General features: G+C 57.6%; 1 protein-coding gene across 4 annotated transcripts in view; it reads right to left on the reverse strand.

Moving 5' to 3' along the window:
• Positions 1-773: 773 nt before the first annotated feature.
• Positions 774-27,517, reverse strand: part of EPHB3 (EPH receptor B3) — a 28,138-nt gene continuing 1,394 nt past the window's right edge. Inside the window, exons 2-16 of one of the 4 annotated variants that reach the window (XM_051626680.1) lie at positions 15,406-15,470; positions 14,360-15,032; positions 6,924-7,079; positions 6,444-6,779; positions 5,557-5,681; positions 5,244-5,409; positions 5,044-5,149; positions 4,585-4,637; positions 4,280-4,402; positions 3,936-4,183; positions 3,487-3,702; positions 3,247-3,396; positions 2,966-3,159; positions 2,647-2,802; positions 774-2,351 (exon numbers count right to left, since the gene is read on the reverse strand). In XM_051626680.1, coding sequence (XP_051482640.1) covers positions 2,243-2,351; positions 2,647-2,802; positions 2,966-3,159; positions 3,247-3,396; positions 3,487-3,702; positions 3,936-4,183; positions 4,280-4,402; positions 4,585-4,637; positions 5,044-5,149; positions 5,244-5,409; positions 5,557-5,681; positions 6,444-6,779; positions 6,924-7,079; positions 14,360-15,032; positions 15,406-15,470 — 2,876 coding nt within the window. In that variant the 3' untranslated portion in view covers positions 774-2,242. Of the gene's footprint in view, positions 2,352-2,646; positions 2,803-2,965; positions 3,160-3,246; positions 3,397-3,486; positions 3,703-3,935; positions 4,184-4,279; positions 4,403-4,584; positions 4,683-5,043; positions 5,150-5,243; positions 5,413-5,556; positions 5,682-6,443; positions 6,780-6,923; positions 7,080-14,359; positions 15,033-15,405; positions 15,471-27,517 lie in introns of all 4 variants that reach the window. The other 3 variants (XM_051626677.1, XM_051626678.1, XM_051626676.1) reach the window with 3 other exon arrangements.

Here is a 27,517-nt window from a genome sequence, read left to right on the forward strand (position 1 = left end):
CCTGATATATCCCATGGAGAATGGACGGTGGGATGAGGGAAGCCTGTTCCCGAGCATAAGGACCTGCTGCCAGCTGCCCTCCTGGCCTTGTTTACCATTACTTGGAAAGGAGGACAGGGTTAATAAGAAACCCAAGGGCAGATGAGTTTCAAGGAAAGGGGAAAAACAGCACCTGCTCAATCAGCCAGAGGAGGAGGGGAGCAGGGCCAAGTACCACATTTCAGGTAGCACCCACTTGCCTCTCTGCACTGCCAGAACAGCATCCCTGTAAGCAAGCCAGCGAGATGCACTTCAGCTGGGGGGGGTGATAGGACCTGAGAACCCCCAGCATGAGCAACCCCAGCATCCCACTCAGCTATGAGGGAGCAGGACCCAGACTGAGAGTTTGGGATCCCCCTGGCCCAGCTCTCAAAGGGACAACCCCCAAGGGTCTACCTTGCTGTCTGCACTGGTGTGCTCCCCCCTGGCTCAGCAGGTGCCATTTCACATCAAGAAGGAGCGAGGCTTAGGCTGGTGATTCAGGGATGCCAGTGGCTGTTGCAACACTCCTGCCAGGGCTGGACTCTGCCTGGGGAGAGCAGGGGAGGAACCAGTGGTCTGTGGGAGGCCCTGGGGCTGTGGGGTGTGCAGTGAGCCTGGCTGCTCCCCAGTCAGTGTTCACACATCACATTTCTGCAGTTAGTTCCAGCTTGACTCAAGGAAGGGATGAAGAGGGGAAAAAAAAGCATCTCTGAGTGTATTAAATGGAGTTTCATGGCTTGCTTTGCCCTGGAACTTGTAACCTTCAGTCTACGCACCCCACAGGAGGAGCATGCTGGGTCCCTGGGCACTGCAGGGTGGGCACATCACTGCCTGGCTCAACGCTGTGGCAGCACCGGTACCGAGGGGGACCCTGTGGGACCACCTGAATACATGACAGAAAGTGGAGTAGGGAGCAGAGAGGGGCACAGAGCCAGCCTGGGGCTGGCCAGGAGGAGGACCTGGTGGGCAGCAAAGCTGCAGGCAGCCAGGCTGGATTCAGGGAGAGCACGATCGAGCAAAGGAAACTCCGGTAAAATTCTTATTGCCTTTATTCTGCCCATTGCCTCACACAGTCCTGCCGGCCAGCACACACCCACGCACGCATGCACACACTCACGCACACTCAGGCACGCTGGGAGTCTCCTCAGCTTGGAGGAGCCGGGCTGCAGGGAATCCTCGGGGAAAGGTGAGTGAGTCTTTTGGCAGCAATCACAGCGTGTGTCAGGAGCGGGGCGGCTGCGCCGGCGGCACCCGCTCCTTCTCTGCATAAAAGAGGAGGCTGGGGGAGGCCTAAGCCCCCGGCGCAGCCCCCACCCCAGCCCCATTCTCCAGTCCCTCGTGGGGGAGGGGGGCTGCCATCGGTCCGGGGGCGGAGGGTCCCTGTGCAAACGTGCTGATGGCCTTGCTCTGCAGTCCAGAGCCGGCCAGGAGAACCAAGAGGGTAAGAGATGTGGAGCTGGGCACCTGGTCCCCCTCCCTCCCCTTTATGCTCCCTCTTATTTAATATATCTCTTTTTTTTCTTCTCTCTCCTTTTTTTTGTTTTGTTTTTTTTTTGTTTGTTTTTTTTTTTTTCCTAACTCCCTGCATAGTAAATCTCACGGGGTTCGGGTTCTGGCGTGCAAAGCCAAGAAAGGGAGCGAAGCCTTCCCTTTGGACACGTTCCAGTGCAGACCCTCGGGCAGAGGGGCTGCCAGGGCTGGAGAAGAGGGGTGATTGTCTGGGGCCAATGGCCCCGGCCCTGTTGCTGGCTCAGCCTGCCCCAGCTGCTTCCATGTGGGGACCAGAGTTAGGGAAGGCTTCGGACACGTCTGATGGACTCGGCAGACGGGTCAAGAGTCTGTGGCCTCGGGGAGGGGTGGGAAGTGAAGACTTGAGGGAAAATGGGGTGAAAAGAAATCCAAGAAGCAGAACAACTCTTCAAACCGATAAGCACCGAGACAGGGCGGGAAGCAGGATGTGCCATCTCTGTCCCTTAATCCATCTTCAATATGAAGATGCGTTGCTGCCTCGCCGCTCCAGGATACGGGACAAAAAGCTGGGCTCCCTCTCGGCACGAGTGCCTCCGGATCCAGGGAAGGGTGGCCCGTCCCGTCCCATCCCAGGTGACTGTCCGAGGCAGAGGAGTGCCGTGTGAAGGGGGAAACGGGATCCGGGCTGCACCACAAACTGAACCTGTTTGGGAGGTTCCCTCAGTCCGTTCCAATGCAGAGTCCCCTCTGGTCAAACCTGCACTGGGAGCGTCTGGTTCATCTGCAGCCTCATGTCCTGAATGCTGCTCAGGATCTTCTTCTGGTGCCCTGCTAGCGTCACCCCTATCCTCAGCAGGTCTCTGAAAGGAGAAGGTGAAGACTCAGCCCCCTGCCAGCAGCAATACCAGCACGTGGCCCTGTCACATCTAGCTGCTGCCAAGGGACCCATCTTCATTACAGCCCTCTGCCAAGCACCAGTGTCCTAACAGGGGACTGGATGCTGAATCCCAGACCTTTACCCACTTGGGAAAACCCCACGCACAACTCAGCTCTCCACATGCTCAGGCAGGAAGAGCTGCCTGCCAGAGAGGCGAGGAACAAGGGACAATGTGCTACTGCCCCAGCTCTCTCCCTCCTGTGCCCCCAGGGACTTACTCCGCAGTCATCTGTGCCACCAGGTCGAAGGAGGCAAAGCCAGCATTGACAAAGTTCTCCTTGTACCGTCCCATTTTGATGGCATCCAGCCAGTCTCCTACGGTGGTGAAGGTGGTGTAATCCGGGACAGTGCGGTCCAGAAGAGGCTGGGAGATGCTAAAGGGCAAGAGAGACACAGGTCACAGGGAGCAGGGGACATAGAGGTGTAAATGGAAGTGGGGAAGATTTCTTATCCCTGCCTTCCCACATCTCTTGTCCCAGCCACCCCAGCATTCCTTGGGCTTAGGGGGAGTCCTGGCAGGGTGGGGATGCCACTGACCCAGACTGGACACTGGCGATGACTTTCAGGCTGGCAGCGTTGCGGATCAGCTTGTCCAGCGTGTTGACGATCTGTGCAAACTTGGGCCGCAGGTTGCGGTCCCGCACCCAGCAGTCCAGCATCAGCTGGTGCAGTGCTGTGGGGCAGTCCATGGGGGGTGGCAGGCGGTAATCCTGCTCCACGGCATTGATCACCTGTGGAGACACATGTGGAGGCAGGCTGTGAGTCACCCAAGCCCCCAGGGCTGGCCCAAAGCTTCCCGCTCCTCAGGGAGTACTTACGTCCTGGTTGGACATGTCCCAGTAGGGTCGCTCCCCGTAGGACATCACTTCCCACATGACGATGCCATAGCTCCACACGTCGCTGGCCGAAGTGAACTTGCGGTAGGCAATGGCCTCAGGAGCCGTCCATCTGATTGGGATCTTGCCTCCCTGCAGGGATACACAGCTCCATTATTTAGCACATACCTGGGGTGTCTCCCCCCACCCCTGCATCTGTGGACCCCTCCTAGTGTCCCATACCAGGGAGCTGGTGTAGGTGGGATCAGCTGGGTCATCCTCCAGAAAGCGTGAGAGCCCGAAGTCAGACACTTTGCAGACCAAGTTGCTGTTGACCAAGATGTTGCGGGCAGCCAGATCCCGGTGCACGTAGTTCATCTCTGAAAGGTACTTCATGCCAGCAGCGATGCCTCGCAGCATTCCCACTAGCTGGATGACTGTGAACTGCCCATCGTTCAGCTGCCAGAGGAGAGATCAGAGGGGTTTGTAACCAGGGAATGATCCCAGTGCGCTGCCACCACCTTTGTCCTCCCTAGAGCTACATATCTTTCCCCACCCTACAAAGTCCATGCACAGCTTAGCCCTTCGGATGCCAGCATGACAATACAAAGGGATGGAGAAGGAGGGCTAGGAGCTGCTGTTTCCCATGTGCTACAGACCCCAGCCAAGGGCAGTGGGGGATGGATGCTCACCCGGAGGAAGGAGTCAAGTGCACAGTTCTCCATGAACTCTGTGATGATCATGACGGGGCGACTCTTGGTCACCACACCCTCCAGGTGGATGATGTTGGGGTGGTCAAACTGGCCCATGATGCTGGCCTCACTCAGGAAGTCCCGTCGCTGCCGTTCCGTGTAGCCCACCTTCAGCGTCTTGATGGCCACGAAGATCTCACGGCGGCCAGGCAGCTTCAGGCGCCCACGACACACCTCACCAAACTCCCCTGAAGTGGGGAAGGGGAGAAGGGGGCAGCATGGTGAACCATACAGCAAGGTGAGAAACAGTGGTCACAGCAGCTGTGCCCAGCCCCGGGACTTACCTGCTCCAATGACCTCCTCAATTTTGACACAGGAGATGTCAATCTCTTTGGCGAATTCCCGGACGGCTTCATTGGGGTCCTCATAGGTGAAGGGGTCAATGTAGACTTTTACCCCAGGGGTGACTGCAGGGGCACAGGAGTTGTCACCAGGAGGGACACAACACAGGTGACAGATGCTGAGCCAGCTTGGCTGGCAGTCAGCCCACCCCACCCGGATCCTGGCTGTCCCTTTGCCCTTCACTTGTGCATGGGGCAGGAGTTGGGAGAGGGCAAGCAGAGCCCATTTGCTGGGCTCTCACACTCACCATATTGCTGCAGCTTCTCCGTGTACTCGGGGTCTGTGCTGTTGCGTTGCTTCCTGCCCAAAGGAGACGAGAGGAGGTGTTCAGTAACCATCCCTTTCCTGATGGGGCAAAGACATTCAATGCCAGCTTCCAAATCCCAGCAGACAGTCTATGCCAGAGAGCTTCCCCTCTGCCAGCCTGCAAGCAGAGCCATCCTCCTGCCCGAGGTGCGATGGGAGAAGATGGCCTAGTTGTTCTGAGAGCGGATGGCAGAAGCCTGGGCAGAGCCCCAGCTGGTGCTGGGGAAGCAGAGATGCACAGTCCTCCCATAGGACCTGCGCTCTGGTACCCAAGTGCGGCAGCTCCAGTCCTTTGCTCTCAGACTAGAGCTGCCAGATCTCAGGCAAGGGGAAAGCTCTGGGGCAGACACGAGCAAACCCCTACCCCTCTCTGTACCCCCACTTCCTGCAAAGCCAGTACCTGAAGCAGACTATAGCGATGATCACCACAACGATGACAAAAAGCAGCCCTGCAGTGGCCGAACCCACGATCAGTGGCAGCTCCTGGAAAGTCTTGCCTGTGGAGCCTGATGGAGGGAGAGGCAGGAATCAAAGTCAAGCTGGGGAAGGAGCATGCACAGGAAGGCTGGGGGACAGATGCTTCCCAGTCCTGGTACCTACCACCCTCTGCAGTGGTCTGAAACTCAGTGGGGAGGCTGTAGCGGCCGTATCCAGCCACTGTGCGTGCCCGGACCTGCACCATGTAGCGAGCGTTGGCCTTCAACCCATCCAGCCGCACCGAGTTCTTCTGGCTGGTGACCGTGTTAGCAATGCCATCGCTCTGGCCCTGCTGTAGGGGAGACACGTGGCTATCACCTCTGTGAAGCGATCCCCCACCCTGCTGCCCCTCCATCCCTATGGCACTATCTTTGTAGGGACCCTCTTTGCCAGAATGGCTGAATGAGGGGAAAGGCTGCTCTGCCTCCTACTTTACCTTCTCCGAGTACTTGATCTCGTAGTCAAGAATGATGCCATTGGGTCTCTCCGGGGGAGTCCACGACAGTGTCATGCTGCTCCCAGTGCTGCTATGCAGGTGCATTGTAGGCACGGCAGACGGGGCTAGGCAAGAAGGCAAGGGAGGAATGAGCCATCTGTGCCAGACTTCCCTCTCCACCATCCCATGTTGGCCTAGGACCTGCTTGGATGACCCCGGTGGAAATGGATGGAAAAGCTTTGAGACTGGCTTCATACAAATTTTCATAGGGGGTGTGATCTCATCATCTTGCAGTCAAGGTGATAAGGGACCAAGGGGAACCTTGGAAATAGAATTGAGGTAACACTTTGCCCCATGCCTAGCTGCAAACTGGCCTGGGGAAGGGCCCTGACAACCCAAAACAGGGCTTCCTCCCCTCCTCCAGCCACCAGGAGCTCCATGCTCCACCCCACCAATGAGACCCGTGAAATCAGATCAGAGCACAGCAGCTGGAGATTACCAGCGTGCTGGAGCTGGGCCAGAGCAGGAGGAAGGAGGTAATGGCAGAGAAATCAGCTGGCTGTGAAGGTTTGGGCTGGTGCTGAGCCTTCTCAGGCCCACAGGGGAGAAATCTAATTTCCTTCGTCCTCCCTTCGCAGCAGGCACAACATCTCAGGGGTAGGTCTAGGAGATCCAAAGCTCTCTGGAGCATCTGCCAACCCTGCCCTTCTCCACTTGCACGCGTTCTGATCTCATCTCCTCTGGGGACACGCATTAAACGGAGAGAATTTACCCAGGGGATTAGATGCAGGCACAGAGAGCCAATAACTTGGCAGCACAAAGGACTGCAGCCTCTGAGGCTGTCAGCAAGAAGTCCCTGATCTGCTCTGCGGTGGAGAACCACTGACCTGCCTGGTTGGTGGTGATGTTCACAGAGGCAAAGTGGGGAAGGAAGGGGCTCTTGTTAGAGATGCCATTCACAGCCTGGACCTCGAAGGTGTACTGGGTGTGGGCCATCAGGTTGCTGATGTAGATGCGACGCTCAGTGAGGCCGAGCTGGCGCGGCACGAACTCCACGTTGTCGTCGCAGCGGGTGCAGAGGCGCCGCTCCACGCTGCACTTCTTGCAGATGACGTTGTAGAGCAGGTCATCCCGCCCGCCCGTGTCCTGTGGCTCACTCCACTCCAGCACCAGCGACGTCTCGTTCACGTTGGAGATGACACTGCGGGGGGCGGAGGGGACACCTGCAGAGGAAAATATGGGGATCAGGAATGTTGTGCCCCCATGCCCAGCTCACCTCCAGCATGGGCACAACACAGCACCCCCTCCCCATCACGGGCACGGACCGCTGCTCCAGACCTCCCCTCCTCCCCCAGGGCAGGACTCACTGGTGCAGGCGCTGTCTGCGGGGTCTGTATCTGCCCGGAAAAAGCTGTTCCTACACGTACAGACTGTTGCTGCTCCAGAGGTAGTCCGGCTGTTGGGTGGGCAGGGAGAGCAGGGACCCTCCCCCTGCTTAGATTTGAAGGTTCCTGGGCCACAAGCTGGAGGAACAGAGAACAGACTTGAGTTATAAAATGCACCAGATAATATCCACCATCCCACCCAAGGCTGGGCAGACCCTTCCTTGCTGCTCTGTCAAATCTCCCTTCACTGGCTTGAGGACCACAGGCCACCCACAAGCCTTTCCACCACTGTGCCCAGGGAAGTGGTGCCCCCAGAACAGGGTAAGGGCTCAGCTCTGCCCAGCAGTTCTGTGCTCTGGCAGCAGACCTGGTGCAGCCAAGGATGGGAAGAGCCATACAGACTCTGCAGCTGTACAGGCATCAGGGCAGGTCTAGCCAAGAGAGCCCATCCCCAATTTTGTTCCTTCATTGTACTTCCCAAGGGTTTTTCACACATTAGCTCCCCCTTCCCCAGCTGGCTTCCATGCCCAGCATCCTCCATAGGGTCAGTGATCTATTGTCTGGGGAAATATGGCTAGGAAGGAAAGGATCCCTCAGCCCTGCCTGCAGCAACCCCTGTGAGAGGCCTCCACTACCCAAAACGTAGCCACTCAGCCCCAAACCCTCTGCCTCCGGCTCTTCAGCCACTTCTGAGCTCCGGGGTGGTGGCACGTCCCAAGGCCAGCTCAAGTGGAACGCTGAGCAAGATGAAAACATTCCTGCAGGTCCTCAGTTGAAGAGCTGCTTCAGCATTGCTGCCACCTCCTACCCCCACTTCCGACCAGGGTCCTTCAAGGAGACACAAATCCTGGGATCCGGCCGGCTGGCACTACTGGTGTTTAGTCATAATGAGGGGCACATTAGAGGATTAAAGGCACTTGAGCCGAGGAGCAAAGCAGCCTCAGGAACCCAAACTGGCACCTCAAAATAGCCCAATTTATACCAGTGCTGCCCCAAGGAAACAGGTTCTGTACTCTGTGTTCATGGTTGCCAACGCTGGCGCTGCTTTGGCATCACCCCATTTGCCATGGCCAGAGTGGAATCACCAGGGTGGGATTAGGGCAGTTCCCAAGGGTGCGTAACCCTTCCAGCAGCCCCGTCCCAGCCACACATCAACCAGTAAACAGGAGGAGGTTTCCTGGTGTTTCACCAGGCTGTGGCAGGTGGAAGTTTCCTGCTATGAGGCATCTCCTGACATCTTTGGTGGAAGTTTTCCGGCTGGTTTCAGCCCTGCGCATGGGGCGTGGAGCACTGCTGAGTCACACGCTGCCCAGCCGGTCCTGCGGGGACCCACACACAGCCATCCTGACCCCCTGGAGCTGTGTGCAGGTCCCCGTGGGACCGGCCTGGCAGAGTGTGACAGGTTTGCCCAGGCACCGGATGGCAGCAGTGCCAGGGGAGCAGGCCCTCTTCATCGTGGTGCTGCTGGGAAAGGGGGATGCCCAAGCAGCTCCATCGTGGGGAGAGGCACTCTGCTGCCAAGGCAGGGACCTGCAGACTGTGCCCTCTCCAGGCCCTCCTGCCCGGATGGGTGGCTTCCTGCTCCCAAGGCAGGAGCCTTCCAGCAAGGAGACTCTTCTTTGGTCAAAACAGGATCAACCACATGGCTTGACTTGCTCCAGCTCCTTGACCTGAGTTCACCCAGCCTCTGGGCCTTCCCTTTGGAAATGAGAGCTTAGCCCATCCTGACTGCGCAGGCTGGAGGGCAAAGGAGTGAGCAGACCTGCTCCTCTGTGAGCCATGGAAGCCCCTAGCCAGCAGGCTTAGGGCTCCCCTCCCCCCAGTCTGGGCCACCTTCAGCACCACGAAATGGAAAGATGTGGACAGCAGATGCCCAGAGGTAGTGGAACAGCCTCAGCTCAGGCAGACCCACCCCAGCCGGAGTCCTGGTCGGCTCAAACTGGGTGGATGCAGATTCACACATAAGGAACCAGATTGCTGAGGAATGAAGGATGACTGAAACCTCTTGGACAGGAACGCTCTGGGCTCAGAAAGCTGCCAGACATGCTTGGGTTATGGACAGGATCCCAGATCCATCACGCACAAACCCCCCTGAAATAACAGGCTCCTTGGGGGGAAAGCAAAGCTGGAGCACCCAGGGCTCATATGAAGCCAACAGCCCAAGCACAGCATGGCAGCGGGGGACAGTGAGGTGATCTGCAAAGGATGCAGGAGGGATGATGGCACTTGGCCTCCTGCATGCTCAGCACCAGCCAGTGCCCAAGGGGTTACAGACATGGAGGAGACAGTGACCTCCTGCACTCCCACAGGAGGAAGGGTCTGGCAGAGCTGTCTATGGACAGCCTGTCATCCCACAGGAGTGCCCAGCACAGGCGTAAGGGTCACTTCTCTGCACCCTCATGGCACCCTGGCAAGAGACAGACGGATGAGCCATGTCCCAGCTCTGTAATGCCGGGGAAGAGCGGGAGAGGGACCGAGGCCCAGATGCACTCCAGTGTTTAAGTTTCCAACCCTGCTTAATAAATCAGAGTATAAAGACCTCAGTGGCAGCGTGACAGCTCTCAGCCGCCACATTTGAAGGCTGTAACTGAGCTGAAAGCTGATCCCAGGTCCCTGGTGGATAAGCCGCTGTGTCATCTCTTCTCTTCAAGAAACTGCCTGTACAACAACCACTGTCTTGGCCAGCATGCTGGGGAGTGAGCCTGGGAGCTCTGGAGCTCTGTGACTTCATCCAGCTGGAGCCAGGGAGCTGGGCTCCCCTATCCTCATCGAGAGGTTTGCATAAGCACTTTTCCTCAAGTGTCCTCAAATAAAATAACAATGCTGAACCTCTGCACACAGATCACATTTCCTGATGCTGGGCCGTGGTCACCTCTGGGGAGAACATGACAGTCACTGACAGCCACAAGAAAACAGGTCAGGGAACCAAAGCGGAGCTCCCTGCTCTGAAAAGCAGCTGCTGGTTTGATGGGAAGGAGATGCAGCCAGGCCTGACAGCAGGGATCAGATGTCGAAGGGATTTATGTGGGCTGTGGGAGGGAGCAGGAGGCCTGGGGCTGCTGCAAAACTGCCCCTGCACCCTTTACAGAGCATCGCACACCCGGCATGGCACCCACCATTGGCCATCCGGCTGCTTCTGGCAACCCCTCTGGAATTTTCATCAGTTGCTCACCTCCAGGGCCTGATCCTGACTTGCAGAGCTGCAGCACAGGGCTGGGGGAAGAGAAGGGCACTCTTCCCAAATACAATCCCCACCCCAGTGAATAAAGTCCAAGGGAGGGAGCTGAAAAACAACTGAAATGAAACCCTCCTGGCAGCAGCCGAGAGCCGTGACTCATCCTGCAGGCAGCCGCCATTACTGCATGGGATGTGGGCAAGCAACAACGAACCCCATGTGCATCCCCAAAACTTTGGGGTTCCCTCCCTTGGGAAAGGGAGGGATAGCCCACAGCACATCGGGAAATACCAGCCACAAGCCACCCTGTTTCAAGTCTCGACTGCTTTCCCATCCATACGATGCTATTCCAGCCTGGGCAACATCCTTCCAGCTATTTCCCTCCATGTGGGGCTGAAGCAGAACACCTCGCTTGAGCCTAGATAAACTAAACCGATCACATCCCTTTGTCCAGCAACCCTGTAATTTCTTTAAAGGCAGCAATTGGGTTTGCCTGGGATGATCTGTGCTTTATGAACCTGCATGGCTCGCTCCCTTCTCGCTTTCGTAAGTGGCTGCCGATGGATTAGAGCCTTGGAAGCAACAGCCTGGCTACAGCCGAGGCGGTAACTCTCTTTTCAAGTCTCTCTTAAAAGGCACTTGATTTTTCTTTTTTTCTTGTCTTTTTTCTTAAATCACCCTTTGAGTGGAAATATTTCATGCTAGCACAGCCCAAAAAGTGAATGGAGTAAATTTGGTGGGGAGAGAAGGGAAAGAGCCCTCGGGGTTTGAACAGTGGCATCCAAAGAACAGGCAGTAAACCAATTTATTTTTTTTTTTAAAGGAAAAAATAAAATAATCAATAAGCAAAGTTGCCTCTCGAGCCACAGCAGGTCACAGGCAGGACGGCAGGGGCAGATTTCCTCAACCGTGTTACAAGTAACCCATTGTGGAGCTGCCTGGCTGTAAACCGGCAGCTCTCCCCTGCCTGCGCTTCTGAGCTGCCTTTGATCTGGAAGCCCGAGCAATTAATAGCAGGCAGTTTCACTTCCTGGGTTTCATGCAGCAAGCCCATGTTGCAATGCAAAGCTGCAAACAGTTGGCAAGTGCAGTGCTTGCTTGGCATATTTTTTTTATTATTATTATTTTAAATTCAGGGTGATGATTCCATTAGTCACTGATTGCAAGGGAAATTTATTCTCGCAAAAAATCAGATTTTGGCCCTAGCCTGACCTGCTGAAACGGACTGACTGTGCCCAAACATACAGCACCTGGTACCACTGGAAAAGGGACATCGAAAAGGCTGAGAAATGGGTCTGAGGAGAGCAGCATCACACTGCCCACTGTCTCCCCAGGTGCTTTTATGGTTTATGTGTCCATCGACTGCATCACACAGCCTCTGTCCCCCTCCCAAGTGGGGCACAGGCTTTAAGGGCACCACAGCCCCTTGCCAGGGCTCCCCACAGGTATCGAGGGCCATATGAAGAGGGGGCTCATTGCTTAGCCTGCCACAGAGGCTAGCCAGCCCCCAGACTTTTCTGTCTTTGGGTGAAGCCAAGCAGCACAAGGGGTGCAAACCCCAGCAAATGCATCGTGGGCAGCACATGCTCAGGAGCATTTTCAGGGAGGTGCCACACATTGAGCTGCTCTGCGCTGGGAGCCCCGTGCTGCTCGAAGGAAACTCCCACTGGTTGCCTGCGGGAGTGCCTGGCACCAAATCCCCCACACGGTTTGGGTGCTGGCAAACCCAAAGGAGAACGGACCGGGCCAAGGGGAAAGGCTGAGCTCCAGAGGCGAGAGGGAGAAGGCAGTGCCTGTGGGAGGCATGCGGGAGCCTTCATCTCCCTCCGTGACCAGCAGCTCCCCTTCATCCTGCAAGAGCTGCCTCTGCAGCTCTGCATGGCAGGGAGTGTGTGGGAAGCGGCACAACCCCCAGAAGGGCTGCGTGCTAATTAAATAAAGATAATGAGGCTGAGAATGAGATGCCAAATCAATGCTGTGGCAACTCAGGACTAGAGCGCCAGATACCAGCCTGGCGTATCGCGTTACAAAGCATGCCAAAGAAACTGCCTTCAGACTGGCGGGATGAGCCCTCGGCTCCCGAGGGACCGGGATACAAGCAGCATTGTAACAGGTCTGAATGCGAGGTCTAATCCTGGCTCTGGATGGAGATAAAGAGGAAAAGGAGGAGATCTTCAAAGGCCACTGAAAGTATGGGGAAAGGGGAGATTTACAACAGGGCTTATCCCATCTAAGCACTAACTGGGTATTGTTATTTATCAAAATGCCATCTGGCACTCCAGAGTGCTTCTTCCCTGTGTGGTGAAGCCTCGGCAGCTCCCCGGAGCGGGGGTGCCAAAACCCCAGCTCCATGGGGCCGCATCCACACCTATTCCCGTGCCGTGGGGGCAGAAAGCCTTCTCGGCAGTGCTGTGCTGCTGAAACAGGGTAAAGGAACATCCAGCTGAGAGCAGAAAAGGGAGCTGCAGCTCCAGCTTCTCCCAGCCCTTTTTCAGCTGTTTCCACTTAAAACACACGATCATATGGCGGAAAATCTGATGCTACAAGCACAGCCCAACTTTCCCAGAGAAACGTGAGGACATTGCTGCTTCTGCCCAGGCAGAAGGCAGGCTGCCGGATGGAGACATGCCCGTGGCTCCGTGTGGCTTCCCTGTGTGCTGGGAAAGAAGCTGGGGCTTGTGGGGGAGAAAATTAAAGGTGCCGAGAGAGTTGTTTTGTGGGTGTCTGCCCAGTCGGGGATGTGGAGAGGGAATCTCATCCTAGGCTGCAGTGATGCCCTGAAGAGCCTTCAGTCCTGCCCCAGCTTAGCACAGCCCAGATGCTGCCTGGAAATGGTGTCACCTCATGTCCAAACCCCGCTGGGAAAGAGCAAACACCCTGTATGGTCTAAGATCTCCCAACTCGAGCATGAAGGAAATGAGCTGCCCTGGAGCCTGGACTCCTGAGTACACTTTTAAGCACAGGCTTCTTGTCCAGTGATGGAGGCCTGACATCCGTGTCTGTCTGCCCCAGGAGAAGCCAGACTGGCTGCCCACAAGATTGACGCAGGGGACACAAGCAACCTGCCCCTGCAGTTGGGACTGTGATGGCAGCCACGGTGCTGGAGGCTCTGGTCCCTCAGCAGAGCCACGGACCCATGGAGGCCGAGTTCTCCCTGACCAGCAGCATGGCTGACAGCTACACTGCTCCCAAAGCCAGCAGAGAGGCCAGCCTGGCCCTAGCTCCAAATCACAGGCCATCCCAAATCACACTGTCCCTGCCAAGAGCAAAGGGCCAGCAACAAGCATCCCGTCATCAGCAAGCACAAGGCATCCAGTGTCGGGGGCCCAGCCAGCGTCCTGCTCCCTGCCAAACGCCTCCAGCCAAGGGGAGCAGTGACCTTACTGTTTTAAACCCAAACCATCCCAGAGCAGGGTCTCGTGTCTGAGACAGCTCCCAAGGACAAAATCACCCCAAGGAAAAGCAACACCCATTAAGGCAGATTTTTCCTTACCAACAAGCCCAACCTGGAGTGAAACAGCAACACCAAAGCTGTTGTGGGAGAGCATGGCAGCTGCAAGACCCACACAGGGCCATCCTGCCACTCTGGACGGCTCTATCCCAAATATCTCCATGTGCAGGGTGCTCTTCCCTCCCCTCTGAGCAGCAATGGGGAGCTCTGGCTCCCCTGCCTTCAGGCAGCTAACCACCCTTCCTGCTTTGAGCCCTCAGTGCTGGCAGAGGGAGCATGCATCCGCATGCATCCACATGGCTTCTCCTGCTGCCAGCACAGCAGGGCTTCCAAGTGCCTCCACACAAGCAATGTGAAATCACACTTGCCAGGAACAACTGCTCGCCCCAGCCCTGAGCACCACAGGAAGGAGAGAGGGGGAGACACTGGACACATCAGCAGAGGTGAGAGGGAGGTTCTGTTAATAATGCTCAGGGGCTTGAACTTTTTGGATCCCTGCTGAGGACCATGCCTTGAGCCATGGGGTTCCTGGTGAGGAGGTGCATCCCACAGAGCATCTGTGGGTGCTAACCAGCACATCACCGCACCAGTCTGGACCACAAAGGCTTTACAGCTTCCAGATGCTGAGTCAAAATGCAGACCAGTCCTCTGAGATACCACCCTGCTTCCCCCTCAGGGAACCTGCCCAGCATCCATGCCTCTGAAAACAGACTGAGCTCAATGCAAAACCGCCTCCTCTGCACCAATGCATCCATGGGGACAAGTGCCACAGTCATTCTGCCACACACGTACCTTGGCACTGGGTATCCTTCATGGTGGGCTCATATCCAGCGGCACACGTACATGCTCCCACAGGCACCATCCACTCGCCGTCACCGTTGCAGTACAGCTTCAGGGGCACAGACACCTCCACCGCGTTGGGGATGCAGGTGCCTGGTGCAATGACCAGAGAAGTGGGCTCGGCCCCCGTTAAAGTCTCCGGGAAGACAGCAAAGCCAGCAATGGTGTTGGAGCATTTCTTGTAGAAAGCCCGGACGGAGATGAGAGACATGCAGGCTCCCAGGTCCTGGAAGGCCAGGTAAAAGCCATTTTTGGAGAGAGGGCCAAAGCTGCGCACCTTGGTGTTCACACGGCCAGACTCCAGCTTGGAGAAGCTCTCGTCTGGGGCAATTGTATCCACTTTGATATAGGGGTTCTCCATCCAGAATGGGCTGTTTGCAGAGGCAGAATCTGTATCCGACTCGTAATAGAAGAGGTTAAAGGTCTCTTTGCAGGAGCCAGGGATATTGGGGATGCTGTTGCAGTCCCGCACAGTGAACTTCAGTTCCACATAGACGCGCTGGACGTCCTGGCGGTGGATGAACTTGGTACGAAGCCAGTTGTTCTGGTTGGCCTCCCGCACGTTGCACACCTGGTATGTGCGGATGGGGTTCATGGCCTCATCGTAACCACTGACTTCTTCCCACTGTGAGGGAGAGGGGAGCAGGTTAGACCCCCAGACAGGGAGATCAGTGCCATGGACACATCGCCAACAGCACAGGGTGGGGGGGACAAGGCAACTGTCAACAGGGAAGAACAGCAGCTGCACCTCCACCCGTCCCAACCCTCCTGGTCATCAAGGTGACTAAGAGCAAACTGCGCCAGGGACCATGGCACTCCCGCTCTGCCGGCACAGAGTCAGGAGGAGATGGTTTCATGAGGCAAGAGGATAAGCACTGGAGGGAAGGGGGAAGAAGCAGCCAACTCCATGAAGGTGCTGGCAAGCAGCCCTGATTCCTGTGGGGCTGGGTCCAGCTGTACCCTTTGGAGGTCAGGATCAGGGATGGCTCCAGACTTACCCCTGTCTCTGGATGAGTTGTCCATGCCAACTCAGAAGTCACCCACTTTGTGTCCATCAGGGTCTCTGGAGAGAGAGGGTGGAGAGAAAAAAAGTAATTGGAGACAAAGGCCAAGATTAGAGGGGGTAAAAACCAGGAGGAGTCAGGGAGAGGAGAGCTGAGGCTGACATTTCTGTGGAAAACAGCAACTTGGGGGGTGAGATGTGGTGGGAGGAAGGGGGAATGGCTCAGACAGACTCCAGATTTCTCTTCTCCTGTCAGAACAGGAAGAGCAAGGCGTCCCTGGAGAGCTGTGCAGGAGCAGGGAAGCAGCAGGACAAGGAGCTGGCCAGGTGGCGAGGGGGAGGACTGGGACAGGCTGCCATTCCTGACCACTGGCACGGTCAGCAGTGTCTCCCAGCAAGTGTGGGGGGCTGCCAGAGGAGGAAAACTGGACACCCCCATCCACACCCTCCCCCTCTACTTTGGCAGGGCACGTATTTACTGTGGCTGGGGTTGAAAGGGCCCGTTCCCATGACAGGGCGGTGCGGGCCAGGCAGGTTTATCCAGAGGAGGAGGGACTGGCAGGCTGCTCTCCCAGAGACGCCCCACATCACTCATTTTACAAGAGGGGAGAAGAATTTGACCGTCTGGCCAACATTCCTGGAGCAGACTACAAGACAAACCACCCCGGCAGCATTCCCCAAACAGCCCCAGCCCCAGCCTTGGGGAAGCGAGACGCTTGTCTGGGAAGAGCTGCAATTGCAGGCAGCTGTCGCTAATCCCAGGCAGAGCCGCGTGGCTCCGCGCAAGCACCACGCACAAAACCAGGGAACAAAACGCAAGGATGGGGAACAATGACTGGCTTGGTGGCTGGTGCCACTGGTCCCTCTGTGGGCTGCTGGCTTGGCGACCCTGCTCCACAGATGTCCCCATAGGCTGTTTGGAGGGAGCAGGCACCCCTGGGGTCTTCTGACCCCTCTGATGTCCAGGGAGGTTTTGGGACAAGGGGTCTGCAAATGCCAGAGTTTGGCAACAGCCCCCTGAAGATCCCAGTGTGCTCAGAGGGGCTCCAGTGTCTGAGAAGGGCCAAGGATCAGCTCCAAAATGCCTTCCTGTTGAGGGCATCCCCCATCCCAGTTGCAGGCATGGCCTCATCTCAGACCTCACACAGCTCCCTAAGGGCTGTCTGTCCATCCATCCATCTAAACATCCCTCAGCCCACCCAGCCCCGAGACACAGGGATGGAGCCACAGCTCTCCAGCCCCCAGAGTTGGCAGCGGGCTGGAAGCTGCTTGCTCTCAGCACCTGGGGCACAGGACATCCTGGGGCAGCTTTGCTGTGCCAGGCACAACGGCTCAGCTCCAGAAGCGAGAGGCAGTGTCAGCTTCTTTTCTTCCATCCCAGAAAAACCACAGGCTGACCCAGCCAGGGAGGAAACGCGGAGGAGGAAGGAAATATTCACGTGACGCAGGGTTTCATATGAAGCCCGGCTGGAGGTAAACACCTTCCTCCTGTGTCCCAACCCAGCAAGACCCGCCACTGGCTTCTGACCCAGTACCCACCAATTGGCCGAGAGCACAGGCCACAAGTGCCACTGTGCCACAGATAAACAAGCAGATCTGGGGAAACCTGGGCCCTCCAACCTGCCTTGCTGTTTGCCAGGATTCCTGTCTGGCCAGCCAGCCTATTCCACATGAACAGCCCTAGTAGGAGGCAAACACAAAAGCAGTCCCATCGGGTGATGGTAGCACTGGCAGGGGACACAGCATCAAGCACAAGTGAGGAAAACCCTTTGTGGTGCCAGCTCCCCAGCTCCCTCCTGGATGGGAGGCAGCATCCACAGTAGGAAGGACAAACTGACACCAGTTTGAAAACAGAAGAAGGGCAGAGGTGGTTACTGGACAGTGGTTATTTACTGTTTCTTAAAAACACAAAGGAGCATCTGGCAAAAACACAGAAAAGGAAGGGAGTCCTCTGCCCAGCGGGTAACAAAGGAGGACCTGCAATGAGGACACCAGGAGGGCTGGGTGCAGGATGGGACTGGGTGCCTGTAGGCAGCTGCTTCCCAGTCCCCAAGGCACTGCCTTCCCAGAAGATGCAATGAACTGCCATCTTCCTTCTCCCCTCCTCCTCCCATTCCCACAGCATCACCTACTGACCACTGGCAAGGCTTGGAGAGTAGCCCTGCATGGCCACAAGATCTCCCTGAGACACTGCTGTGCACACCCAAGACCCATGTGCCAGGGCAGTTCCCAGGGAAGGCAGCTGGTGTCTGGCCATGGGGGAGCGGGTTGCAGAGCAGTGCTGCCCACACCTCTCCAAGGGACAGGCCCTGCACGCTGGCTGCCCTAATAAGGGCACAGTGGTGCTGTGCGAGGGCCCAGGCACGCCATGCGGGCGGCGGAGCAGAGCCAAACGTGTACTCGGCACTGACAGCAGGCCAGGCTGCCAAGTCCTGGCGTGGAGACCCTGCGTGGGTCCAGCCAGCCAAGGGTCCCACTTCCAGGGCAGGCAACTGGCTGGGTGTTTCTGTGGAAGGAGCGGGAAGGGGTGCCCTGTGTGCTCAGGGCCGGTGCAGATGAGCGACCGCAGCGGTGAGTCAGGGCGGGGAGACGGGGATCTGGGCAGTAGGGCGTGCCGGCCAGCGGGGCAGCACAGGGTTCCCACAGCCGGAACTGACCATGCGGGCATCCCTGCTCCTGGGGCAGGAGGGGAACTTTGCTGCCCAACCCTGCCCAGGGTGTGCAGGAACTCCCCTGCACACCAGCAGCCTCCACCCAGGCAGCCCTTGTGCCCCAGGCCAGGGCATGTGGGCAGCCACCCCTTCGGCACTGCCCTTTCCCATGAGTGTCAGCCCGGGGCAGGGACACAGCTCGGACAGAAGGCTTGCTGCCTGCATCCTAATTTGGCAGCATCTGCCATCTGACCAGCAGAGGGAAAAAAACTGACAGAGCCAAGCTGGCCGCTCGTGCAGGAGCCACATAAACCACACTGAGAGAGCGGAGAGGGGAAATAATAAAGTCACTGAGCAACTCAGCTAAAGGAAGCAGGCCGAGCACAGAGGGGGTTTCCTGCAGCTGCGGGAGTGAGTGGGGCCAGGTGGGGTCATGGAACTCCCAGCCCCTCATGGGCATGACCTTAATGGGCAGACAGCCCCACAGGCTGCTGCGCTGCGTGGTCTGGGGGCCAGTGGCCGCATGCGGAGCCGAGCCAGCCGCAGCCGAGCTGCAGAAATCATTCTGCCCTTAAATCTAGCGCAGAGATCTCGCAGCAGCCTGGCACCAAAGCTGTGCCCTTTCTCCAGCAAACACCAAGAACTGGGCCCTACGAAAGGGTCCCTGTGCTGGTGTACCAAGACAGGGAGATAGGTGAGCACCAGGTTTCAGGTGTTCAGAAGCAGCCAGCTGCTCTCTCCCTCTGGCACACAGTGCCAGAAATGGGCTTGGAGATGGCACCGGCGCTTTCCCTGCCCAGTTAATGTTTGCAAACGTTTTGCAGGGCTGGCCGAGCAGTGACTCAAAGCCACCTCAATCCTGTGTGCCACACCAACAGCCTGGTCCCATTAGTCAATGGGAAATTTGCTCCCAATTTTGCCAGCTTGGGGAAGTCACCCTAAGGCTTGCTTTATCACTTTTCTGCAGTGCTGGCTGAGCTGTCCTCTCCTTACCTTTGGCTGGAAAAGGCAAGGGATGCCTCACTAAGCTCCAGTGAGTGCAGCAGGCCATTGTCAACTCCACATAAAAGCAAGATTCCTATGGCAGAGTGGGATCCCAGGGCAGAGAAAGTGCCTCACTCCTTGGACAGCGCTGTGAGCACTGATTTGGCTGTCTACTCCCTGCCCTGCAAAAATCTCCTCCCAGGCACACCCTAAGCTACAAAGAACAGGGGTCCCTTGCCAGAAGCCCTCCCATCACCTCTGCAGAGTCCCCAGCAGTTCACTGGGTGTTTGAAGCCCTGGCGAGGACCCATCTGGAGTCGGGGACCTCTTCCTCCCCGTGCAGGGGCTCAGGAATGCAGTGTGCATGGTCTGAGGCCAGCGAAAACGTTTGAACTCCCCCTGTAAGAGGCCCAGAGAGCCCGTCTCGCGCTGCTGAGCGGCAGACGTGCGCGGCAGCAACGGCTGAGCCAGAAAGGAGGGGGGGAAAATCAAAATTCTTTCAAGATGAAGCCACTGGGGAAGACTCAGTTGTCTTCACCAACTGGCTCTGATTTGAACACTCTCTTGCCTTTGAACATGGGGACTGCCAGCTTTTATCACGATGCGCTGGCAAGGTAGGACGCCAGCTCCTTGCCCTGATGAGGAGAAGGCAGCTCAGGCAAGTCAAGAGCATCCTGGAAGAAGGCAAGGGAGGAAAGTTAGTAAAGACGCCCACGCAGCCTCGCCACAAACAGAAGAACCTGTTCTGCAACGTGCCCGTGCTCTCTGGGAGCCATGCACACCACGGCATTATGTCTGCAGGAGTCCAGTGTGGGGCAAGTGGCCATATGGCCAGGCCGGGCCACTCGCCCCATGCCAGGCTCCTGGAGACAGCATCAATGGCTGAGCCATTTCCCTCAGGACACTGCTTGCCTTCCACCACAGCGGCTGTTTGTGGTGGTGCTGGATGCTTCTCCCCCTCGCCACCATGTCCTGCTCTTCTGGAAGGAACAGCAGCATGTTTAGGGATGCACTTTCAGTGTCCGTGACTGCCTGCTAGTCAAAAAGCCACCAAAAGGGGCACCTCCCCGCACATTTTTAATTTCCTCCTTGGTTTCGGAGGTAATTACGGCAGGAGTGAGCGGCCTTGCCGCGCTTCCCCATTCAAGCGCCTATCAGTACAATTAATCCCGACACCGTTCTGAGCAGCAGCACAAAGGACCTTTGGTGTAAGGTCCTTTATCTCGGAACAAAGAGCTGCCTGTGGGAGAGAACCTGAGGTTGCACTTTTCCCGCTGACGAGCATTTCATGTACACAAAAGCCACACCACACAGAGCATCCTGCGCGCATCAGGTCTGGGAGACCCCATGATACATTTTCCCAGAGCATGTTGCCCATCCGGCTCCCTCCACCTCCCCTCCTGGGAGGGTCCTTCCTTCTCTGACCCCAGCTAAACCCTGAGGCTGCCCTCTTCCCATGCAGGGGATGATCGTGCTCCAAGGCCAGGGGACTCGTAAGAGGAAAACATTCTTGTCCCACTAAACCCAAGGCATAGCACATGGTCCGTGGATGGAGCACCCTGCAGGTGGCAGCTTTGGAGGTTTTGGCACTCGGCAGCCCCTCATGCCCAAGCTGTGCTCCGGGGAGGGTGCTGCTGAAGCAGCCAGGAGAGCAGCAAGGAAGACTGCAGCCAGGTAGGAAGGTGGGCAACAGGCAGGGCACCGGCAGGGCTGGAAGCACCCATGGCAGGCTGTGGATACCCAGTGATGGAGGAGCCAGGCGTGGGGTTTTGGAAGCCTAGTGAAGGTGCTGGCAGCTGCTGTCTGCCAGCTCCCTCTGCAGGGACAGGGCTGGCAGCACTGCCATCACGCTGCATCCCCTGCATGGGAATCCTGACCCTCCCTGGGACCCCTCCTGCACACCCGAGTGTCCGGTGCAAGGCCAGGGGCTGTGCAGAGTCCCACCCTCGCCTAGCCCAGCTGTCAGGCCGGTTGGGTTGAGCCCAAGGGAAGGGCTGGCACGCTCCCTATCACCGCCCACATTGAGAACCCATCCTTAGAGCCAGCAGGGCGCCTGCTGCTCCACAGCACTGAGGGGGGAGATGAGACAGTCCCCCACCCATCCCTCTCCAGGGGGTTATGGAGACTCAGACCGCCCATGCCCACCAACACACACTTTGTCCCAGGTCCAAGGTGAGCCAACGACTTGCCAACGAACTGGGAACAAAGGGAAGTGGGGGGGAATAAAAGGGGAAAAAAAAATGGGGCCTGTATCACAGCTGTGGCCCTTCGTGCCAAGGGCGTTTGGCCCATCATCAAAGGGGATCGTATTTGCTGAGGCAAATGATGACACATCCACTTCAAGCGGGGCAGGTTCTGCCTGCTGCTGGAGGCGAGCCACCAGAGTGAAGAAGTACTGTGGGCACTTAATAATAGACTCATTATTTCTGCATTATGGCAGGGCCCAGAGGCCCCAACTGAGATTAAGGCCCCTTTGTACACACCACACACACATGCACAAGGGCAGGCAGTCCCTGCCCCAGTGAGCCTGGTCAAGGATGTGCAGCACCGCTGGTCCCAGCACCATTGCTGGTCCCAGCCCCGCTGGCACCATGGCAAATTTGCAAAGCCTGAGATTCCAAGGATGCTCCAACAATGCATCCTGCATTTCCCAATCCCACACCTACACCAGGGTATAACAACCTCACACAGGGAGACAGTTGTGTGACTTCAAGCCATTGGCTGGCTCAGTCTCCCTCACAGTCCCCCATCTGACCACAACGCCCTGCACCTTGGACGACCAGGAACTGCCTGGCAAGCGGGATGGAGGGAGACAGGAATGCTTGCTCCCTCCCCTCCCTGCCCTGTCGCCCACTCGCTGGTTGCTAACTGGCTGAAGAGGGTTTTCCGGCCGCGTGCTCCTCGCCAGGAGTTGTTTCCTGACGGCTGTGAGACAGACTGAAGCATGTGAGAGAGGACAGGTGCCAGCTCTGCAAAAAGCAGATCAAGTGGCAGTGCCTGGGATGTGGGGAGGGATGGGTACTTACTTCCTCCTGGTCACACACTGAGTCAAGCCAGGGAGGGCAGATTTCTGCCACTGGGCAAGCAGAGCCGTGCCAAGCCAGGCTCCAGCACTTGCTGGCACTCACACTGCACCTCCCTTCAAAACACAGTACTTGGAGCCCAGGGGTTTTGCAGGATAGCAGGCTCCTGCCTTGCAATTGCACGCCAAGGGCACCTGCAGCCCACTGCCCAAGACCTGCCAGGTCCTGCTCCGACAAAAAGGCTGTATTGATGCCGGAGAGGATGCAAGCTGGCTGCCCAAGACCAGCCCTGCTCTGCAATTACCATTCTATTAATACCACGAGGATTGCAGATGTTGGAGCCCAGTGTGCCATGCCAGGGTCAGCTCGGCTGGGGAAGAGCTGCCATCCCTGCCCACATGCTAGATGCATGTCTGGTGCTCAGTGCTTCACCTGGCCCATGGGGAAAAGTTGCCCACCTGGCTGTGGGTAAGGGGAACAGACAGACCCCATGGCCAGCCCCTCAGCCCTGCCTGCTGCCAGACACTGCCACTGCCCACTCAGGACAGGCATGTCCCTGCCTTGCCCAGAGGAAGGGGCTGCCCACTGCAGCTCCCTGCCATGGCTCCTGTGGGACACCACGATTAGCCATGCTGGGCAGGGAAGAGCTCTGCAGGCCAGCAAGCAGGATAAATTTATAGGTTGCCATCCCCAGCAGGAATGGCCATGCAGCCACCCTCCACTGCCACAGAAATAACTCATCCCATCGGGAGACGCCAGACCTGTTTAAGCCGCGAATGCCTTCAACCAGGACGTAGGCAGCAAATCAGCCTGCAAAGCCGCCTTCGCTTCCAGGTCCTGCTGTGACAGGGATGCTCCTGCCACCTCCTGCCACAGCCCCATCACCCTGTGGCTGTGGCTTCATGGGGCAGGTGTCCTCACAGGGCCATCAAGCCAAGATGGGTTGGCATGGGTGGATGGAGAACCCCAAAATCCCCAGGGGGAAGAAAGGGAACGCAGTCGGTGCTGCAGGCCTGCCTCCACAGGGCAAGCATTTGCAGCAGGCTGAGATCCAAGAGCCCTTCTCCCCCCCTCCAGCTTAATTTTTTTCCAGGTTGTACTTTTGGAAAGAGCCCAGCAAAGAAGTAATGACATTTAAAAAAAAAACACAACAACCCAACCAACAACCCACCCCTTCCCCAAAAAAGGTTACTCGCTGCACATCCAAAGGATCACCCCACAGACAGGGCAGCTCAGCTGCCAAGCTCCATCCCATCCCGGCAGAGTGGAGCGGGAGTTTCTGCCAAGATCTCCCTCGTCTCTCCTGCCTGGGGCAGTTACCCAAATCTCCACACTGCTCTCCACTCGCTTCCTCAGCTCTCCTTGAGCACCGAGCCCATCTGGAACTGCTTAAACCCAAATATCCCACCCCCCCTCCCCTGCCTCCCCCACCCCCAAAGTCAGATTCTTCCAGAGTTAAAACAAGCACAGAGTCAGGAGGGGGTGCCGGGCCAGGCTGACTCGCTCCTTCATTTCAGTTTAATTTCTGGGGAACTAGAATAAATCTGTTCCTGGCGATCGTTCAAGCCCTGCACATTTTTCTCATTAATAAAAAAAGGCCTTGGATCGCACGCCGCATGTGCGTGCGCACCCGCCAAGCACCCCCCTCCCTGCAGGGTCCCTCCTGTGCCCAAGCCCTCGCCAGGCCGGCAGCTCGGCACCCCAGGGACAAGCAGGACCAGTCAGGGGGAGGGCTGTGTAGGGGGGTGTCCCCTCCCTGGGACAGGGACGGGTTTTGGCAGCCCTGCATGACAGCCACACCTCAGAGAGGAACAGGGAGGCCCAAATCCCCGGGGCCCCAGCTGCCGCTGGGCAGGAAAGCCCTGGGGGTGGGCTCCTTTGGGAAGGGTGAGGGACCCGAGCAGGGGGCATCCTCTCCCCACCCCCCCCCCCTTCTCTGGCATCACATACCCCCGCGGGGCCTCCAGGGCATTCCTGGGGAGGGGGCCGGGAAACAGGTGTTTGTCAACAGCTCCTGCCACATGCATGAGAAATGCCAGGCCCTGGGAAGCAGAGCTTAGCAACGGGCAAAAATAAAATAAAAAAGACTCCCCCCCCCCCAGCAATCCCCCTCACTCCCCCCAGCCCAGCCCAGGACCCCTGGCCGGCACACGCTGGCAAGCGCAGGGAAAGCGGCCATCGGGCTGGAGCTTGGACCTGCCTCTTCCCAAGATGGCTTCCCTTCCTCCTCAGAGGGGTGGCCATGTGAAGCCGGCTCTGGGCTCACTCCCTCCTGCCTCAGGGAGCAGGGGCTTGGCTGTGGTGAGGGGAAAACAGGCGCCAGGGGAGGGCTGGGGCCCTGCTGGAAACAGTGGTCCTGTGGGAAGGGGATGCAGCCCCACTCCCAAGCTCAGCCCCACAAGGCCTTGATGGCTGCACCGTGGGCGGGCAACGCCAGAGCCCAAGCGCGGGAGAACAAGGATTTGCCAAGAGCCAGGCTTGGCCCTCTGCTCCCCCACCCTACAAAATGGCTCCTGTTGGGCTCCCCATGGAGTCTGCACGAAGCTCAGCTCTGTGAGGGGATAGCCATGCCCTGCCACCTGCCCTGCCACCAGCCCCGCCCCAGCCTGAGCGCAGGACTGGTTTTGGAGCAAGAACAGCAACAACAAAAAAACATGGCACAACAAAAAAATACCAAAACAAACATTCAAATGGGAACCTTCCCAGCCAGGTGGGAGTGCCTCTGCAAAAGCCTGCCAGGCCTTCAAGATGGCAGCCTGTCCCTGGGGCGCAAGGCTGTGCCTGGCTCCCCGCAAGGGGCTTCACAGAAGGGCACCCCATCCCAAAGTCCCCCAAATGCTTTGCTTGGGAATGCGTCCTCTCCAGAAGCGATGCCAGCTCCTTATGGCTTCAACCCCAAGGAAGCATGGGGTGATGGCAACCACCAGCACCACTGAAGCCCCCGGGGACAGTCCCCCCCACCCCAGGGGGTTCCTCAGGGGGGAGGCTGGCACCCACCCTGCCGCCTGCACCAGCCAGGAACGGGGATCCCGACCCTGGGGCCACCCCAGCACCCTTCCCCCAGCGTGGCTCCCAGGCGGAGACGCTTAATCTCGACAAACCAGTTTGACTCAGCACAACAGGAACAGCTACAATTTTAAAAACATGCAAGTCTGTGATTCAGATTGCTCGGGCTGTTTTAATTAAACGCCAAGCTCCCCTGCTCCAGTGGCAGCAGCAAACGGCTCACGGAAAGAAAATGCAACAAACTGGTTTCCCCAAATATCTCTCGCAGTAAGTCATCACAACAAAACAAGGAGTTTCGGTTCATTCCTTAAAAACCAGAGGCCGCTATTCCCAATCACGAGGGCCGGGCAGGCACGGCCCCGTAGCCACAGCCTCGCCAGCTGTGCTCCGTGCCGGGGAGAAACGCAGGGCTGCAAACGGACCCCGGTGCCGCAAGTTTTCCCTCTCCGCATGCTCCGCTTGACACAAAGGAAAGCCCTTCTCCTCCCCGCCTCGGGAGCTCGAATGGGGCGGGCTTCCTCAAACGGAGCTGTTAGCAAGGAATGGGAGACTTAATGAATCCAGCAAGCACCGCGGAGCCTCACTAGTCGCCTTCCCTCGCAGCCCTACCCCGAACACCAATAAAACAGCAGGTCTAACTTCCCCCCCATCACCCCACCGAGAAACAAGCCATTTCAGTGAAAAGTAATTAAATGGAAAGCAAATCTCCCTGCCAAGAAAATACCTGGCAGTTCCAGTACAGGGGTCAATTAAGCAGGGGCTTGCCGCTGCAGGGAGGAGTGTGGTCAGCCTGTGTAACACCTGGTGGGGGTCTGGGAGCTGCCAACGGGCAGAGCTCAGATGAGGAGTATCTCCCCGGGAAATCCTTCTGCTTCAGGGGAGTTTGGGTACTTCACTAGAGCCTGAGTCAATTTGGGGCTACGCACAGCATTGTGGTATCTCTGCAAAGGGGTTCATGGGGGAACATGTGGGAAAAGCCCAACTTTAAACGGAGTCCTGTGCCCAGAGAGGCTGTTTAGGGCAGGAGCACAGCAGCAGAGTTGCTCCTCTGGAGGTCCCAGTCCCAGTCCACCCGCACCCCTGGGGGGAAGGGTAGGGTGAGCCTGCGGCTGTCTGCACTCCCTCGGGCCAGGGCGTTTTAAAGCCCAGGGTTTTATCCCTCGATGGTCAACAAGGGCCTCAAACACAGCACTCTACCCGTGCTGTTTCACCAGGTTTGCTCCCCGTGAGGCCTCTGTTCCCACAGCCCCGCTGGGACTAACTCCTCGGATCCAACCCCTGTGCCGGAGAAAGGATCTGCTGTTGCCCCCAGATTGAGCATTCCTGCTGCAGCCAGCCCAGGGACCGCTGAACTGGAGAAGAAAAACACATTGTGACTTCAAACAAACCCAGCGCACTTACAGGATCTGGAGAGAAACCATTTTCTCCTCGGCAGCACAAAGCCCTCACTGAGCTGCTGCCGAGCGCGGCTTTTCCCCTCCACCCCTGTGGGGCCTTGTAAAGAAACCCAACTCCCCACCACCCCCCCCGGGAACAGGCAGCGCCGTCCAGCCCCAGAGCCCCCAGCCAGGCACCGGCCACAAGCCCAGCCAACTTGTCCCCTCGGAAGGGACAGCAAGGTGGCCGGGTTCGGGGACCGCTCACTGCCATTGTCGCCTGCAGGACGTGCACACAGATTTATGGCCGCACCAGATTTATGATCAACACTAAAATATCTGAGCAAATGTGCATGCTAGATTTACAGTAACTGTCTAAACGCACGGGTCCCCGTCAGGAAGCAGCATCGCAGGCAGCCAGAAATGCCCAGTGCAGCAGAAGCGTGGGAGCTCACTCACCCCAACACGAGCAACCGCTTCCTAAGGCTGGGCAAGGCAGAAACCTTTCCTAGCCCAGCTGCAACTTTCCCTGCAGCTCAGACAAGAGCAAAATGGAAAGAAATCAGGGGGATCAAGGCCAGTCCCAAAAACGCTGTGTGCCTGCCAGCCAGCCCTGAAGTGGTTCCACGGGGCTGGCACCCAGCTGGGCCCTGACCTCTTCAGGTGGCATGTTCAGCCCCTGACCCCTCCACACATGTAGGAAGCTGAGAAAACCCAGTGACTCCTCAGCATGAGCTATTTATTTTCTCTCCATCCAGCTCTTTACACTGCTCCATCCCCAGGCGGTGGCGAGGTCAGGGCTCCCTGTCTCCCCAGGGACTGGTGGGACAGCCCCTGGGAAATGGCCACTGGTGCTTCCAGGCCCCACACCAGCTTTCCTTCCCCGATTCCCAAATCCCTGGTGGGAAGCAGGCTGTGAGAGGCCCTGCTAGGCTCCCTGCCTGCACCTTCATCCTCCTGCACACCTCCAGCGGGCAGGGCTCCCCAGAGCTGTGCAGGGAGCTCCCATCCCAAGAGGGCTGGGTGCAGGCTGGCTTCTCCCTTCCCCTTCTGCTGCGGGGCTCCAG

This window comes from Apus apus, chromosome 8, assembly GCF_020740795.1.
Source record: "Apus apus isolate bApuApu2 chromosome 8, bApuApu2.pri.cur, whole genome shotgun sequence".
Taxonomy (NCBI): domain Eukaryota; kingdom Metazoa; phylum Chordata; class Aves; order Apodiformes; family Apodidae; genus Apus; species Apus apus.